This window comes from Aricia agestis, chromosome 3 (genome assembly GCF_905147365.1).
Source record: "Aricia agestis chromosome 3, ilAriAges1.1, whole genome shotgun sequence".
Lineage (NCBI taxonomy): Eukaryota > Metazoa > Arthropoda > Insecta > Lepidoptera > Lycaenidae > Aricia > Aricia agestis.
This window is the reverse complement of record NC_056408.1, coordinates 5,106,598-5,125,262: the sequence shown is the minus strand read 5'-3', so window position 1 is coordinate 5,125,262 and position 18,665 is coordinate 5,106,598. Positions and strand designations below refer to the sequence as shown.

Below are 18,665 nucleotides of genomic sequence, written 5' to 3'. Positions count from 1 at the left end.
AAAAATATAGGCAGTAGCTAGGCAGTAGTCTATAATCCGACGAATTCACTAATCCGACACGGCCTTGCAATACGTTTGTCGGATTGACGCGGGTCTACTTAAGAGCTACATAATCAAAAATTATGTGGAACTCTACACTTTAGGGCCAACCCACACGTACCACAACCACACGACATCGCAACGACAAAATGTCGTCGAGCTGTGGTTACGTGTGAATGGTGTCGCTGCAGCATTTTGTGGTTGCTTTGTGATACCGACAAAATGACGACGTGGTTGCGTTATCGCCAGTGGTTGCGATGTGGTTGCGTCATGTGCAAGTCGAACTATTGTAGTTCGACTCCGGCTTTTATAGCGGAAACACGTCTTGCCCAAAGTCATGGATTTCGAAGAGGACACTTTATTGTTGCTATCCTTGCTATATTATATATTATTGATAAGAAGAAGACGACCGCGATTCCACGCCTCGTTTGGAGTCGAGGCGTGGAATTTTTTCTTTCTTTTTCGTTAAAGTTTCGCCCCCCTGAAGAAATGAATGGGGGGGGGGGGGAAGAGCGCGGGTGGCCTGTCGTTGCATCAACGCAACGTTGTGGTTGTGATGTGGTTGCGATGTGGTCGGTATTTTACAAGTGGTCGACAACTTAAGAGTAACGACTGCAAAATGTGGTACGTGTGAATGTTCCAGTTCATTTACAATACGAAATATACGCCCGACCACGTCGTGTGGTTGTCGTGTGGTTGCGGTTGTCGTGTGGTTGTGGTACGTGTGGGTTGGCCCTTAGCCGTGCAATTTAGGTAATTTATTGCAAAGGCTGTTGTTTACGTGCGAATAATTTGTGTCGTGAAAGACAAAGATTAGAATTTATCGACGAATATTTTTTTTAACTTTTGTATGGGGAAACTCGTGACGCTCCCGGGACTCTTGCCCATACAAAAGTGAAAAAAAAAATTCGTCTTTCAGCGCTTCCACTTTCACAGTGAACTCTCTACAAGGAACACGTACACACCCTAAAGTATTATCACTTATTTTTGTTACAACAATAAAAATTATTTTATTGCCTGGAATCCTCATTGCCAGGATCGTGGGCATTTTGGTATATTGCTCAACAGAGATAAAATATATACCATTAGATAGCTCTTAGTGAGTAGGTAAAAAAGTTATATGGCACCCAGCTCCTAGCAACTGTACTTTTTGAAATAATGTAGAGTCAACGTACAAGGCCGGCGTTACCGGCGTAGTTTTTGTCGTCTATGTGGTAAGATTTATTTGCTCTTAGAAAGGTTACGGATGTCTTGTCTTAGACAGTACACCTTAGATTTACGCTCACAGTAGTAGTTTAACCCCTCCCTCATACTGCTCACCCTTGGACGGCGGAGCAGGTAACGATGACAGAACAGAAAATATAAATAGAAGATAAGTGTAGACATAAGACTGTATATGTGTTACATAAATAATTGTATGAGGAACATAAATCCCTCAACTTAAAATCAGGGACAAGAGCATTATTAAAAACAAAACCATTTGATGTGTAGGGGAGAGGGATAGGGGAGTATCATATAAGAGTTCCTTGTTGACTACGGAACCCTAAAAATAATCATGCTATAATGTAACGTGATGTTATCAGCATGAAATGTAATATGAGCGCCGATGTCACTTTTAACATGGCTTTACTCAAAAAGTACAACGAATCTTGACAAGCGCCCTATTGGTCATTAATGTACATGGGTATACCTTCCTAAAAATATACAATCCATTCCTGTTGAGCAATATACCAGAGCCCATACATTTTTGCCCATTATAATTTTATGTAAATCGTTTTTAAGCATATCGACTTACAGACAGACTGGCAAACATCTGCGTTTTTAATATGAGTACGGATGCTTGAGGTATATCTTATTCACTTCCGATAAATGCTTGTCAATTGCCGATGTCGCAGCGTAGGACGGCCTCCCACCAGGTGGTCAGAAAACCTGAAAGACAAACCGATCACAAATAGATACGATGGATCTATGGGAACCAAAACGAATAAATCCATACGAGGTCTATAAGCGGACGCATGAATCGAATATTTCTTTCACTGAATATTGCAAATCATAAACGCAATTGCAAGCAATGATGCTTGTTATTTGCTAAAATGTTCAAGTCATGTGCCGATTGTCGTTTGAATCTAGGGTGGTCCCCGCGGATTAAGCTGTCAGGATTTTAATAACATCACAATTTGCCGAGATATATAGTCCGTCAAGAAAGTGAAGAAATTAAAAAGTTGCAACATTGTAGACATTATTTAATTTCGAAGTCTATTGTAATTTATCTGACTTCTATTTTAAGTGCCTATCAGCATTCGTAATCCTTATTACCCTTTTCAGCTGGTACCAATAGGTTCGACGATCTTCGATGGAGTACGCGCCAAAGACATAGACACAGGAGTCAACGGTCTCGCTGAGTACTTCGTGGTACCGGGGGACAATGGTACCCTGGAGGCTGCTCATGCGGCAGACGGTTATGAATACTTCACCATACCCCTGCCTCATCAAGGCCAGGTCGCGGTGAACAGGAGTCTGGACTACGAGAGGAACCAGAAGTATCTAGTCACTATTGTTGCTTCTGTAAGTATTAATAAAACATTGTATCCTTTTAGGGTGAAGCGACAAAACAAACGTCTCACAAAATTATTTGTTTGAAGTATAATTTTGTGAGTCTACTCGTTTGAAGTATAATTTTGTGAGTCGTGAGTCGCAGAATTTCTATTCGCAGAAATTCTGCTGCATTCAGTTTCATAGCAAATTCCTACTTCATTCACAGGAGCGTAATTTTGTGAGTTATGATAGGTATGAAAAATAATTTACGTGACCGAAATTCCGCGACTCACGACTCACAAAATTACGCTCGTTTGGCTTCACCTTTAATATTGATCTAGTTTATTAACACTCAATCAAAGAGAAATTCATCGGAGTTAATAGTTTCCTACTCCTCGTACATTCTTCTTATTCATTTCGTTGCGGGTTCAGAGATAGATTTATAAACTAGAACCCTCCTGAGAAGTTAAAAAGTTTTGTGGCTACCTAGTCTGTCCTCTGTATCTATATCCTGGTTAACAGAAGCTCAGCATTTGTGGTTTCTGGGTATGCCACCTATTTGTGGTCATGTTAAAATCTAGTACAGAATAACAATGGCAACATGCATATTTAATATACAGACCGTTATACTTTTGAAATTATTGACGTGTTGTTTATTAAGGACTTTTTTTTTTAATATGGTTCGCAATTTCTTTTTTCAAAGCTAAATTCTTTTTCATCCTTGATCTTAGACTAACACAATATCTTTCTATTTCAGGACCGAGCTCGTGACACCAAGAACCGTCTGTCCAGCACCACGACGCTGACCGTCAACGTGTTGGATGATGATGATCAGGATCCGTCCTTCATCTACCAGGGCTGCACCATGCATGAAGGAGCCTGCATCAACCCTGAGTATACTAGCTATGTAAGTTACGCCAAGTATACTGTTCCCACTTCCCTCTAGACTCTAGAGAGTTATTTAAATTTTATGGGAGTCTGTATATCATTGGCATAAATGTGCTCTCAAAAGTAAAATAACTCTGAACGGTAGTCGGTGCAAACTACAAAATTTGACGACACCAATTTTAAAAGCTACCAATCACGCGTCTGTACCATAAAGTTAATATGCCTAGCAGAATAGAGAAACAAAAGCCTGAGCAATAGAGATGTCACTATCAGTAACAGTGCGTGGTAAAAAGAGACGTGTGATACATGACAGCGGCACTCTTTTTTTGACGTCCAGTCGGCACGTGCCGCACGTTGACAATTTAATCTCATAGAAATCATATTCAATCATGCTTGTGTAAGTGTATACGTAGGTACACATATTTTTACACACAGATGAAACCAATTTCGGTTTCGTTTGACAGGTCGAGATTTGAGAGAGAGAGAGAGATTGCTCTATTCCGCTAGGTATATTAACTTTATGGTCTGTACCGATTAAAAGTTCTAATAAGACGTCCGACGCATCATTAATTGTTGCTTTGATGATTATCGCCTCTTCCCATTTGATTATAATATACCAATGCCATCTCTTGTCAGAATGTAGAATATAGCTGATATTGTCCATTTTTTTTATTTCAAGGTCAACGGCGGAGTCCTAGCGGGCATACTAACAATCGAACCGGAGAAGATCCAAGCGGTTGACATGGATACATTAAACGCCCGGATTAAATACAGCATAGAGAGTGGGGAGCCGGACAGCTGGGCGACGTACTTCGACATAGACGCCAACACCGGCGCCGTGAGACAGCTGCTGCCCGTCGACACCAGCATCGCCAAGAAGTTCAACTTGATTATCAAGGTGAGTGGGGACTGGGGAGCCGGACTACTGTACAGAAAGTGGGGAGCCGGACAAGTGGGTGACGTACTTCGACATAGACGCCAACACCGGCGCCGTGAGACAGCTGCTACCCGTCGACACCAGCATCGCCAAGAAGTTCAACTTGATCATCAAGGTGAGTGGGGACTGGGGAGCCGGACTACTGTACAGAAAGTGGGGAGCCGGACAGGTGGGTGACGTACTTCGACATATACGTCAATACCGGCGCCTTCAGACAGCTGCTGCCCGTTGAAACCAGCATTGCCAAGAAGTTCAACCTGATCATCAAGGTGAGTGAGGACTGGGGAGCCGGACTACTGTACAGAAAGTGGGGAGCCGGACAGGTGGGTGACGTACTTCGACATATACGTCAATACCGGCGCCGTCAGACAGCTGCTGCCCGTCGAAACCAGTATTGCCAAGAAGTTCAACCTGATCATCAAGGTGAGTGGGGACTGGGGAGCTGGACTACTGTACAGAAAGTGGGGAGCCGGACTACTGTACAGAAAGTGGGGAGCCGGACAGCTGGGTGACGTACTTCGACATAGACGCCAACACCGGCGCCGTGAGACAGCTGTTGCCCGTTGACACCAGCATCGCCAAGAAGTTCAACCTGATCATCAAGGTGAGTTGGGACTGGGGAGCCGGACTACTGTACGAGAGTGGGGAGCCGGACTACTGTACATAGAGAGGGGACTCTGACAACTATAGAGTGGGAAACCAGGCAACAAGTGAATATAGCAAGCTGGTCAGCAGACTACAAACTACAGTGTCCTGTGTACACTGTGTGTACTTTCTCTGTGTGACGCTACATAAACGATAGCAAATAATTATTATTATTACCACTGATCGAAATATTTCTCATCTTTCAATGCAATTTATAAAATCTCACAATAAGTGTCTAAACACACTAGGCCGAAGTTACGCGGCGTAAACTGCGCATGATTCCGCCTGCAATGTTTTTTAAATTACCTATGACCGTTCCGTCCGTATTTTGTATGCGTTTGACATTGCGGACGTAATCAAGCCGCGTAACTTCGGCCTAGTGTGTTTAGACACTCACACAAGTTCATTACTAAATAAACTTAACTTTTCCAGGCGGAAGAAATCTCCGAAGGGAAGCGTTTTACCACTGCCAAGTTAACCATAACCGTGAGACCAGTCGACGCGAACCCGCCGGTAGTCTCCGCTACAGCTGACGAGGGGAGAGTCGAGGAGAACTCTCCTAAAGGCACCAAAGTACTGGATAATGCTGGACAACCTATACGACTGAGCGTTAGTGATAGTGATCTGGTAAGTTGAAAACAAGATGGTTTAGGTTCAACTATAGTTTTTTTTGTCGATAAAAATTATTCCGATGCTTCGGTGATGTTTTTTATATTCCTGTTTCAATTCTCAATCGTACGTTTGGGTAGTTTAAGTTGATCTGGCTGAGACTACAACATCTAGAATCTGCAATCTGGTTCATAAAACTTGGAGCTGTTATTATAGTGTTGTGACCGCGTTGAGTTAAATTTTAATATTAAGTCAACCGATTCGATACTATTTAAACTAGAGTTCTATTTTTATTTTTATTTTTCAGGGACCGGGCGATCCGATACCGAAATATACATTCGAACTGACGAACAGCTTCTTCGATATCGACAAAGATGGCTTTTTGGTGGTCAGCAACGAAAATCTCGACCGCGAAGCGCCCAATAGTGGAAAATTTAGAATACAGGTACGTATACAACAAAAGCCAATAGATGTTTGAGGTCCTTTAATTTGTTTTAAGGTCACAGCACACATATCAACTCGGAAAGGGATCGGCACCGTATCGCCTCGGGCCGTTCAATATTGTTTGTATGAAACTGCCTAGTGCCTACTGCAACGCACACAAAGCCCGGGCGCGCACCAGCGGCCAAGCCGCAGCGGCCAGGTCGCGGTGGCCATCGAGATAGATACCTTAGTATGACACCGCCATAGACGACGCGCACCTGGCCGCAACGCGACCTGCGGCCACACCATACTTTTGATGGCCGCCGCGACCTGGCCGCTAGTGCGCGCCCGGGCTAAGTGGAACCATAACGTAATCGCCTCGCCTCGGAACAGGTTCCGAACCGGGATGCGACGCGTGGACGGCTCGTCATCCACCCGCTTACGGCTCGTCGTCCACCCGCTTACGACTCGTCGTCCTCCCGCTTACGGCTCGTCGTCCCCGTGCTTACGTCTCTCCGTACTCAAGCTTACGTTTCTTCGTCCACCCTTGCCCCTTTCCCCTTCCCCGAGCCGTAAGCGAGGCGTCGCCTAGCCGTAGCCGAGTTGACGTACAGGCGCTACTAGGTGACGATCCCTTTCCGAGTTGATATGTGTGCTGTGACCATTAATCACTCAACAAATCACCCAGTATTTATACAAAACTTTGAATATATTATTTTTAAGATTTCACCATTTCCAAGCTTTCAATAAATCGCAAAGCTATCGCTTTGCTGGGATCTACAAAATTTAGTCACAGACTACAGACATTGAATATTATGTCTCTATAACTTATATCTCAGGAAAACTGTACATTATTAAAACTATCCAATAATATGCCTTGATGAAAACTATCCAATGTAAAGGACATTGGATAACTGAAGTCTGGTATATACGTGGGAGAGCCATGCTTCGGCACGAATGGGCCGGCACGACCGGAGAAATACCACGTTCTCACAAAAAACCGGCGTGAAACAGCGCTTGCGCTGTGTTTCGCCGAGTGAGTGAGTTTACCGGAGGCCCAATCCCCTATTCCCTACCCTACCCTACCCTACCCTTCCCTATTCCCTCTTAAAAGGCCGGCAACGCACCTGCAGCTCTTCTGATGCTGCGAGTGTCCATGGGCGACGGAAGTTACTTTCTATCAGGTGACGCGTTTGCTCGTTTGCCCCCTTATCTCATAAAAAAAAAGTCATGAAAATCGGTTAGCAGCTTACACGTCATGAGGTCATAATTATGATGATATATTTGATTTTAATACTATTTTCTTATAATATTTCAGCTCGTAGCCCGGGAAGCGAACGGCGGTGCTGCATCCGCACCGTACTCTCTCACAGTAAATCTACTGGACGTGAACGACAACGCGCCCGTCATACCCAAAACACAACCCATCACGGTACCGGCCAGCTTAGAACCTATTGCTGTTTATAAGGTGAGAAAGAACCAATTTTCTACCCCCGGCCTAAAGAAAGGATGTTATAAGGTTGACGTGTCTGAAAGTGGGAACGTAACTTTAAAACAAAAAAATATATGCTATATTGTTTATATTGAAAGTAATAGATACATCGAAACGTGACCGAGTTAGCTATATTGAGGGTTAGTTAAAATGTTTAATCATGTTTTAGTGATCTGCTAATAAGCTGCCTGATATAGATTACCGGTAGCTATAATATTTAATGTCTAGGCACCAAAACGATGGCATTTTCATGTCCTACGAACACTACGCTTTGTAAACAAATATGCCTAGAAACGACATCATCGGCAGATGCTTTGAAACTTACAAAAGTGTAACATACGATTTTTTTAAAGGTCGCGAATTTTAAGAGGCTACATAAATGATCCACGTAGTAATTTGGCCTGAATTTAAGAAAGTTCAGGTATATTTTAAGGAAGTCATGTCCCACGAAACCTTTTGACCCCTCTTAACACCTCCATCATGCTAATCGCAGACACAATAGATTTTCAATTGTTATGCGGCAGCCGGATGCCGCTTGGGGCTTGATGGGTTAAAACCACTCATCATTCATTTATTCATTCATTCATTCCCAATTTTCAGGTGGAAGCAACAGACGCGGACGAGGGCGAGAACGCGCGGATATTATACAGTCTATACCACGTGTCCAACAACGGCGGTAACAAGTTCACTATTGACCCCCTCACAGGAGTCATATGTAAGCACTAGCACATGCACGTTGTATTAACTTATTTAAGTTGTTAAGAGTTGGAGATTAGAAAATTTCGATAGCGAAGTTAGAAATCATAAACAGTATACTTAATATCGCAAGTGTCATGGCTTGACTAATTAGTACCCTGCCGTTAAAGTGTAGAAGAAAACAAGTCGCTCGTATTAAATTCTCAACGAAGTTTGACTTCGCACATCCAGGAAGATTTCGAATTCGTCATAGTTTACCATCCTAATTATAAAATGTCACAAATGCTGTTCTGTTGGTGAGTCTATAAAATAAATAAATAAATAAAATACTTTTAGTTTCATCCGCATTGGTTAACTAATAATTAATAACTATATCTTGTTACACAAGTGTTTGTTTTTTTTGTCACTATAAATTATAAAATGATTACATAAACACAGTTTTACAGTCAACGCAACTATGTTTTTTACAGTCAACGCACGGTTTTTTACACATAAATAATACCACGAGTGTTACACAAAACACACTATTTTCTGCATTTCAATACCTTTTCCATTTAACGACCTATATAATAAATATCAACATTACAGCGAGCACGGGTCGTCTAGTAGCGGGCGAGCAGTACAGCGTTACCGTCCGAGCCACAGACGCGGCAGGGCTCAGCTCGCAGGGCATAGTCGAGTTGGCGGTCGCCCCGGGGCCCAACACGCGCCCCCCGCAGTTCTCCGCCAGGGACTACTTCGCCCCCGTCTCCGAGGGCGCCGCCATCAACTCCACCGTCACTACTGTCACCGTAAGTTACTGCGCGGTTAAATTGAGTATAAATAGTATTTGCTAGCGAAGAGATGACTTGTGTCAAATCGCATACATTTTGTTAGCGTTTACGATAATCACTTGTCACTTGTCTACTAAGGCTGTCGATGTTTAAATACAATATATTATGGCCAAAAAAACCGTACCAGCGTCACACTACAGAAATAGATTTATAGGCAGATCTCAAATATATTTGTGTATAATCTATGGGTCAACCTACGTTTTTAGGGTTCCGTAGCCAAATGGCAAAAAACGGAACCCATATAGATTCGTCATGTCTGTCTGTCTGTCTGTCTGTCTGTCCGTCCGTATGTCACATCCACTTTTCTCCGAAACTATAAGAGCTATACAATTGAAACTTGGTAAGTAAATATAGTCTGTGAACCGCATTAAGATTTTGATACAAAAATGGAAAAATTATTAAAAATTTTAGGGCTCATAGGTACAACTGAAACAAAAAAATTTTTTTTCATCTAAACTATGCGTGTGGGGTATCTATGGATAGGTCTTCAAAAATCATATTGAAGTTTCAAACATATTTTTTTCTAACCTGAATAGTTTGCAAGAGAGACTCTTCCAAAGTGGTAAAATTTGTGTCTAAAAAAAATATATGATATACATTACTATAAAAACTACCAACGAAAATGGGTTTGAATGAGATCTACCTAGTAGTTTTTTTATACGCCATAAATGGTAAACCTTAAATTAACTTCCATAAAATCAACTGAAATGTAAAAATAAATCAAAACCTCTAAATTTCATAAAAATAAACCTTATTGCTGCTGCGGAACTCTTCATGGGCGCGACCAACTGGCACTTGGCCGGTTTTTTTTTATTTTGGTCAGCTTATATGAATCCCGGCTGGGAACACTAACATTGACTTGATATTACCCAACTAAATAAGGAAGATCCACCATTTGCCTCTTATGCAGTTTCTCTTATCGTAACATTTTACTTACACAATAGTATTGTTAATGTGATATTTTTAAATAATTTTTTCAGGCCAAAGATCCAGAGAACGAGCCAGTGACGTACTCGATAGTATCCGGGAACGATCTACGTCAGTTCGCGATAGGATCCAACACTGGAATCATCACTGTCATTCGAGGACTGGACAGAGAAGTCCTGACTAGATATCAGTTGGTAAGCAGGAAATTCTTTTTTTTTTACAAATATTAATCCCCTATTAAACTATCTTACAAATATTATCCTCTGGTGAAAACCATCCTGCCGTATTTTTATCTTTGTAGTAATGATTTATTAAAGTATTCCGTATATCTGCAGCGAAAACACATGCAGGAATGGTTTATGTTTTCCAGAACAAAATTGACCTTTAGCAGAGAGAGATATTTATTACTCTATAACTTTAGTAAAAAACAACTACCATTTCAAGTATAAGTAAATAATAATCATTTTATGTTTAATAACTTGTTTAGAACAGAAAAATTGTCCATCCATCTATCCATCAGTCATCACAAACTTTTACATACTTCGCACGCTTTCTTAATTTAATTGTATTTTAACTTTTTACAGATGGTGAAAGCTGAAGATCCAGGCAAGCTGTCCACCACGGCGACAGTCAACATCAAAGTAACAGACATAAACGACAACAATCCCAAATTCGACGAGGAATCCTACAATTTTAGCGTGAAAGAAGGTCTGTAATATTTGCTAGGTTAAGAAAGGCAAAGCTTTTCAAACTTAATCGATTCGCGTTAGGAAAGCGAAGAATTATACACACACACGCGAAGATTATTATCAATTACCAAAACGTAATCTGTTTTAAAATTAACTATTTACGCATCACTCATCGACTGATACTTCTATTTACTCATGTAAATGTTTATGATCTACTTCATATTCATGGATCCTCATAATTTTTTTGATTTCCATTAACTTTTGTGCAATATAGAAAAGAAAAAAAAACTAATATAAGATTGTTACTTCGCGAATTTCAGCAATCTCTACTTAAAATGTGTCTATTTGTTACTCAGGTCTATCAGGCGAGTCTGTAGGCTACGTTCACGCCACAGACCTAGACGAAGGAGTGAACGCGATAGTCAGCTACACCATCCCACAACACCTGCCGTTTAATATTGACAATGCGACTGGACACATCACTACTAATACCAAATTAGATTATGAGGATACTAAGGTAAAATACTTACTTAAATTTACATCATTAAAACTTGATTTCGATTCGCTCATAAGTAGATTCCATTCCGTTAAATATTTCGTATTTTTAGCTAAATTATGCTGAAAAAGAGTGCTAGATTTTTAAATTCTTACCATAAAAAGTAAATAACTAATTTTATTGTATCAAACAGTGCCTCTAGTGGCCACGGGCCAGACCATATTAACTGTCTTATTGCCATGTAAGCTATGATAGTTCAAGTATAATAGTCGTCATCTCGGTAGTGACAAAATTTTTGATCACACTATAATATTATAGTAAATATTCGTGTCTACCATTTCAGGAGTACGCGTTCGTCGTAACCGCAACAGATGGCGCCATAGACAAGCGGCTGGGCACCGCATCCGTAACCGTGTCCGTACTCGACGTACCCGACGAGCCGCCGACGTTCCCGCAGGCTGTTTACTCCGTGCACGTACCTGAAAACGCAGCCAACTACCCCGTCGTGAAAGTCCATGTGAGTGGGATAGCTATATTTTTTAGTAGTGAGTGAGGGAGATAGATGTTGACTTTTGTTTCGTAAACTAACTGGCAAAGGATCTGAAATGTTAGTTTTTGTAGTAAAACTAATCCATTAATAAATAATGAAATTTAAAATTGCATGTAAACACGATTTATTGAATTTATTGCTATAAAATAAAGGTCCTTAAGTGACCATTGAAACTTGCATCATTTTAAAAAAATACCATAATATCTATTCACATGATATGTTATGTCCAAGGCTATTTACTAATTTGAAATTTTCAGGCTGAAGACCGAGACACGATGCCTGAGATAACGTACACCATACTCAAGGGCGACACAGATCTCTTCTCTATAGATCGCAAGTCAGGGCTCATTAGGACACTACAGGCATTGGACAGAGAAACCAGTGCGAGGCACGAATTGATAGTTGGTACAGAGGAAAATGCTGAAGAGACTAAGGGTTCTACTACTACTGTGGAGATTCTTGTTGATGTGAGTATACTTTACTGATGTCCATCCGCAGAACTAGTCTCTGGTAATATCTAAATATTAAACTCTATTACTCGCGTGTTAACGTAGGTATTGCTGTTGTAATGATACGAGTAAGCAATATGAGCATAATAGTAATACATTGGTGCGGGAGGGCAACACACTAGATGGGATGCGTTGATCACGGGAATAGAAACAAATTATATTCCCGTGAGATATTAACATTTGGGACAAACTTTTGTATAAGATTGCCCAGCATGCTAACCTAACAGCAACAGATTTTACTAAGTTCTATTTTGCATTTACATTCCTATCTCTTTCTAATCATACAACAAAATTTTCAGGATAAAAACGACAACGCGCCAGTATTTACATCCCCAATTCGGCCTGTAACTATAGAGGACACTGCGCCTATCGGCTCGCTAGTACAAACTGTCACTGCGGTGGATGCAGACGCATTGCCCCCGCATAACCGCGTACGATACGCTCTAGCGGGCAGGGGAAAGGCGTCTATATACTTCCATGTGGAACCTGATACTGGGGATATCAGAGTACGGGATGACCTGAGGAAGGAAACGGATAGTGAATACACGGTTTGTATGATTTTTTAAAGTTAGTAAGTTTTATAATAATGTGAACGCACTTGCGTACGCAAATAAGGCTATACGCACTAGCAAACAGAGAAAACCGTTCGTTAATAAAAATGCCTGATAGCTAACGCATCGAATAATTTGTTGTTCGTTTGACTTAGGCCGCGCGCCCATTGCGACATTTTGTAGCGATGCAGTCGCTCGCTGTGTGTCCTGTATGGCGTTGTAAATACGACTATCGCGCGTTAGTGATGCGCGAGTAGTGATGCAGTCGTGCGCTTCATAAACGCGCGACTGCATCACTACTAAAAGTCTCAGTGGGCGAGAGCCCTAATACCTACTATAATTGACCAAGAAACTGATCTTGAAAACATCTGATAATGCGGTAACTAATCGTTACAGTTGTAAACACTTTTTAAATATCCTTTTCAGGTGGACGTGCAAGCGTACGACCAGGGTGAGCCGGTTATGTCGTCGGTCATCAGTCTCACCATATACGTCAGCCACTCCGCTACTGTACCCGCTGATGTATGTATTAGCTGCTACTATTATAGGGTCATCCCTTTACTAATTGTAAAAAAATCGGCCAAGTGCGAGTCGCAATCGCGCACGAATGGTTCCGTACTCTTATAGAGTAAAGAAATAGTATTTTTTGTATGGGAGCCCCCCTTAAATATTAGCTTTGTTTTGTTTTTAGTATTTGTTGTTATAGCGGAAACAGATATACATAATCTGTGAAAATTTCAGAAGTCTAGTTACAGTGGTTCTTGAGATACAGCCTGGAGACAGACAGACGGACAGACATCGAAGTCTCAGTAATAGGGTCCCGTTTTTACCCTTTGGGTACGGAACCCTAAAAACAGATTGTAAACTTGTTCGATTGATTAGTAACATTAAAACTGGTATAACTGGCAATTAACGTTTGTTTACATATTTTAGTTCGCTACCTATCCGAAAACGGTTATACTTAAATTCAATACTTTCAGGTCAGACTTGGTTTCCCTGATACGTCGTACACAGAACATATTGCAGAAAATTCTCCGAACGGCACTCTCATAAGGACGTTGCCGATTTGGAACAAGAACAAGCATTCTAAGGACACGCCGCTAAAGTGTTTACTTACTGAAACGTCTCAAAAAGGTATACAGTTCAGTTATTTTACTTCACGTCGACATAATATTAATGTCTTGACGACCTTTATGTCTCTGTTGGCTGCGTGTGGGTGCAGCGAAAGTCACGGGTTCATTATCTTGTAGCAACATGAGATGTTCTATGTTCGATTTGAGATATTATCCTTTACATACAAGCTATAATAACTAACATCATCTTTCAGGTGTTTTCTACGTGAAACTAACCGAAGAAAGGGACTGCGCTATCTACCTCAACGGGTCATTAGACTATGAAACTCTAACAGAATACACCTTAGAAGTCCAGCTGGAGTCAATTCAGGGTCTTATCAATCTAGACCAGCATAAAGCCAAGATCAGAGTCCATGTGACAGATGTGAATGATAATGCGCCAGTGTTTGTGTTCCCCGACCAGTCGACTATAATGGCGGCCAAGGGGAAATACTTTGCGATCGCCACCAAAGACATGCCTTTGGGCACAAACCTGTTGCAAGTCAAGGTAAGCGTTTTTGAAATTATAGAGCTTTATAAACTAGAAAGTGTTTCCGCCTATCAATTACAATTTGATGTGATTTTAATGAATTTGGTATGAAGATACTTTGAGCAGGAATTGACATTAGAAACTGTGATACAGTTTTGTGTCGGAAAAATGCATGGTTCAACGCTATAAAGCATATCTTAACGAATAAAATTGCGGGGAAAATCTCTTGATTTAGGTAATTTAAAAGTTATAACACTAGTATGATAAGGCCCATCTGCAACTGTTTGGGTAATCGCCAATTTTTGGCAAAGTATAAAACGTTCTCCTTCATATTTGGTTAGTCCTTGAATATATATTTTAATTTCAGGCCAAGGATAAAGATAGCGGTGACTACGGTAAAATAGAATACAAGAAGAACTCCTGGACAAAAGCAGCTGAAGAATATTTTAGTTTGGACTCCGATACTGGAGTTATAACGAATATCAAGACATTTGAGAGTGTCCCACACGATTACTTGCCGTTCAAATTCAATGTGATGGCCAGAGACAATCCTAAGGAAGAGTTCTATAAGACTGCCAGAGCTTCCGTTGTTGTAAGTAAAAATTACTTTATAAACTTACATTTACATTCATTCTTATATTATGAATGACTATTCATCTGTCCGTCTGTTATATCTTCACGCCTAGACAACTAGGCCGAATTTAATAAAAATTGGAAAGAGAAAATTACTACACGTCTTACACATTTCTTGTTTCTTTTTAATATGTTAAATGAAACAGCGAATTCATGCCTCTTGAATCTCACTTGTTGTATCATTCATTTACAATCTGATCTTTATTTTCAGATAAATCTTCTACAAAAAGAAAACCAATTTATCATCGAGATTGGAGACATTGGTTCCGATGCTATGACAACGCTTCAAGCTAGAAACTTACTAAATGTCGTTGAAGAGAAGAGCGGCCTAGTGGCCGGCCTAGAGAAAGTCACTCCAAGGTTCTATTTGGGAGAAAATGGGACTTTAGAGAGTGATCCCAAAGGAACCGATGTTTGGCTGTACCTCCTAGATCCTAATACGGGTGACATACTGATAAGAGAATCTGAGACTGTTAAAAAGTAAGTTTCTACTGAATATAGTAATTGAAAAGTTACGCTGAATGATGGTGAACGATTACCGCTGCCTATGCTAACTAAAACATACACCAAAGTAATTTATTTATGAATATAAAATACATGTTGCGCGTAACATCGTCCTTGCAACATCGAATCGCATAACAAAGTATCACGCAAAAGCCATAAAATTTTCCAGATAATTATGTAAAAGTAGCATATTATAAGATTAGGACTGTTTTAAGTATAATGCCTTTCTTCAAAGTTGGCTCAGTAGTTTTCTCATGATGCAACAATCAAACATAAATATTACTTAAATACCAGTCTGGACCATAATATACATCTGCCTATCACACAATAGCGAGCAGCTGCTTTTTACCTTTGCTTTTATATTATGTGCTACAAACTTTTACGGTTTTTTTTTTTATTATTATAAAATTGTGGCCGTCCATGGACTGTTCGTCCATATCCTTTTTTTGTTATTTTATTATTTAGATTTTTCGCACCAAGGATAATTGAAATAATATTATGAATTTTAATTAATTGTGGTCCATCACGCCATGGACACTTTTTTTTTTAAATATAAGTAATATATATATATATATATATATATATATATATATATATATATATATATATATATATATATATATATATATATATATATATATTTAAATCGCCGAAGACTTGTTGCGTCTTTCGTCAAAGTCCAACCCTATGGCGTCTACCATTCCCAATGACTTTTTAATTGTTATTCGTGCGAATATAGTTACATTGCTGTCATGTGAATTCTATTGTCGACGAGAAATTTTGTTTACGTACGAAAATAAGATATTCAATTTGAAATAATTCTCGCTGGTTTATTGCTTCCGTTCTCGATGGAAATCATGTGACACATTGTATATTTTTGTATTCGTTCCATGCATTTAATCGTTTTTCCTACATCCATTTAAATGTATGGTTATATTGATACCGTATATTGTACTATATTAATTCCATGCATTCTACTAATTAAATGACTCCTTACTATATTTGAGATTATATCGGTACCGTATATTATTTTTTTATGTACGCCATAAACTGTTGAGTTTGTTGCTTCCTCCTAACCTTATATGTTATATCGATACATACATAGGTACCTATATAATAGATCCCAATAAATTCATTGCGTGATGTGGTCTCTGTCTACCCCAATGAGGGACAGGAGTGACGATATGTATGTATAAATAGAGAATCATCCCTCTTTATGAAGTCGATTAAAATGAAATACTTATTTCTATAACTTGGAGTACATAACAGACATTAAAAACAAGTTATCCCTATATTACATAGATTAATTAAATTTTAAATTATAATTAGGTAAGTCCGCTAGGCTAACTAAAAATATTAAGAATAATTGTGATAGATATGATCATTTTATTTATGTGAGCGTGTTTCTTCTGAACTTAAGTATGAACACAAAATAAAACAATTGTTTCGGTAGTAGGTATTTTAAAGTTTTATTGTTTAAAATCAAGTAGGTACAATAATAAACCCATAGTCATAATAATCAAAGTGTCGGACAAATCAAATACACCGAAATAGGAACATAAAAGTAATTTAAGAAATTAACAATTTTAAGAACGACCAGTTGAGAGGCTAATTTACTGTGACATTGACTATAGTTAACTTGTGTATGTAAGCAATACTAGTTTTCAATCGTGGCTCTGCCCACGTGACAAGTTGATAAAATTTAACAAATTGAAATTCGTTATTAGCCGTTTAGGCGTTAAAAAAATAAAACAAAAATGCTTAGAAAAATATTAACCTGAAGAATCACATATCAGATATACCTATCAGTACAAAGTCTCAAAAAAAGGCCCTTTAGGCGTCGAAAAGAAAAATAAAAACGTTTAAAAAATTATTAACGTACCTATCAAAAATAAGATAAAACAGTCCAAAATCTCAAAAAATTACACAACTACACAAAAATTACACAACAATATATATACTTTGTTTGTAAATTTAAATTATGGTTATTATCTATAATAGTACCTATTATTTCTGTTTATTTGTTTTGTACAAAAAGAGGACGGTATTTGATTATAATACAAGTTCACAATAATAATAAATTTTTTCGTAAGTAGTTGGTTAACGCGCGCGCGTAAGCAAACACGACGCGACGTTGCGTTCTGTGCTGTGATAGTCATAGTCAATCATGGTTGTCGTGATTGATGTAGATCGTTTCGATCGTTTTTTGTATTGTTTATTGTATCTTCTTCTTCCTAGTCGTATCCTCATGGCTGAGGGACGTGACCACCAAAATTTGCTTTTTGGGATAGGGCTCTCCACTTGTCTCTATTTTTGGCCTGATGAAATGCCTCCTGGAACGTGCAGTCAGCAGCCTTGACAATCGCGTCTGTCCATCGTGTAGCCACTCTGCCTCTGCCTCTTTTCCCCTCTAATTGCCCAGCTAGTATGAGACTCTCAAGATTATTAGGCTCCCGGCGGGCTATGTGGCCAAAAAAGGCAAGTGATCGTTGTAGACAAAGCGTGGACAGGCGGGTGGTAATTTTGAGTTGCTGAAGTATAGACGTGTTGGTCCGGTGTGCGGTCCAAGGGATGCCGAGCATTTTACGCCAGCACCACATTTCAAAAGCGTCAATCTTAGCTCGAGTACGTGCTTTTAGTGTCCATGTCTCGGAGGCATATAAAAATATTGAAAAGATTAGGGAACGCATTAGTGTTATTTTTGTGCTACGATAGATGTTCTTATTCTTCCATATCTTTTCTAAGCGCCCAACCGCAGATTTAGCCATCTGAGCCCGTCGGACAACCTCCCTCTCGCAGTTACCATTGTTGCTAATCAACGATCCCAGGTAGACAAACTCCTCTACGGGTTGGAGATCTTGTAGTAAGGATGTCTTTTGTATTTGGTTCAGCTTATCGACGTACATCAGTTTGGTTTTATTGCGATTGATTTGGAGGCCAAAGTCTCGACTAATCTTTTCGAGCCGCGCTAGAAGTTCAGCAAGTTTCACTTCGCAAGTACTTATAAGCGTGGTGTCGTCAGCGAACCTTAGGTTGTTGAGAAGGTATCCGTTAATTTTAATACCATCCTCCCAATCTTCCAACACTCGACGCATTATATATTCGCC

General features: G+C 39.7%; 1 protein-coding gene across 1 annotated transcript in view; it reads left to right on the top strand.

The window, feature by feature from the left end:
* The window catches only part of LOC121740584 (cadherin-99C), a 190,473-nt gene that overhangs the window by 160,426 nt on the left and 11,382 nt on the right, over positions 1 to 18,665 (top strand). The window contains exons 8-26 of the mRNA XM_042133320.1: positions 2,365 to 2,604; positions 3,332 to 3,481; positions 4,142 to 4,360; positions 5,477 to 5,671; positions 5,961 to 6,098; positions 7,395 to 7,544; positions 8,169 to 8,283; positions 8,853 to 9,055; positions 10,078 to 10,218; positions 10,609 to 10,732; positions 11,070 to 11,230; positions 11,553 to 11,726; positions 12,017 to 12,226; positions 12,568 to 12,816; positions 13,246 to 13,341; positions 13,800 to 13,953; positions 14,147 to 14,439; positions 14,789 to 15,013; positions 15,266 to 15,534. Coding sequence (XP_041989254.1) covers positions 2,365 to 2,604; positions 3,332 to 3,481; positions 4,142 to 4,360; positions 5,477 to 5,671; positions 5,961 to 6,098; positions 7,395 to 7,544; positions 8,169 to 8,283; positions 8,853 to 9,055; positions 10,078 to 10,218; positions 10,609 to 10,732; positions 11,070 to 11,230; positions 11,553 to 11,726; positions 12,017 to 12,226; positions 12,568 to 12,816; positions 13,246 to 13,341; positions 13,800 to 13,953; positions 14,147 to 14,439; positions 14,789 to 15,013; positions 15,266 to 15,534 — 3,506 coding nt within the window. The remainder of the gene's footprint in view (positions 1 to 2,364; positions 2,605 to 3,331; positions 3,482 to 4,141; positions 4,361 to 5,476; positions 5,672 to 5,960; positions 6,099 to 7,394; positions 7,545 to 8,168; positions 8,284 to 8,852; positions 9,056 to 10,077; positions 10,219 to 10,608; positions 10,733 to 11,069; positions 11,231 to 11,552; positions 11,727 to 12,016; positions 12,227 to 12,567; positions 12,817 to 13,245; positions 13,342 to 13,799; positions 13,954 to 14,146; positions 14,440 to 14,788; positions 15,014 to 15,265; positions 15,535 to 18,665) is intronic.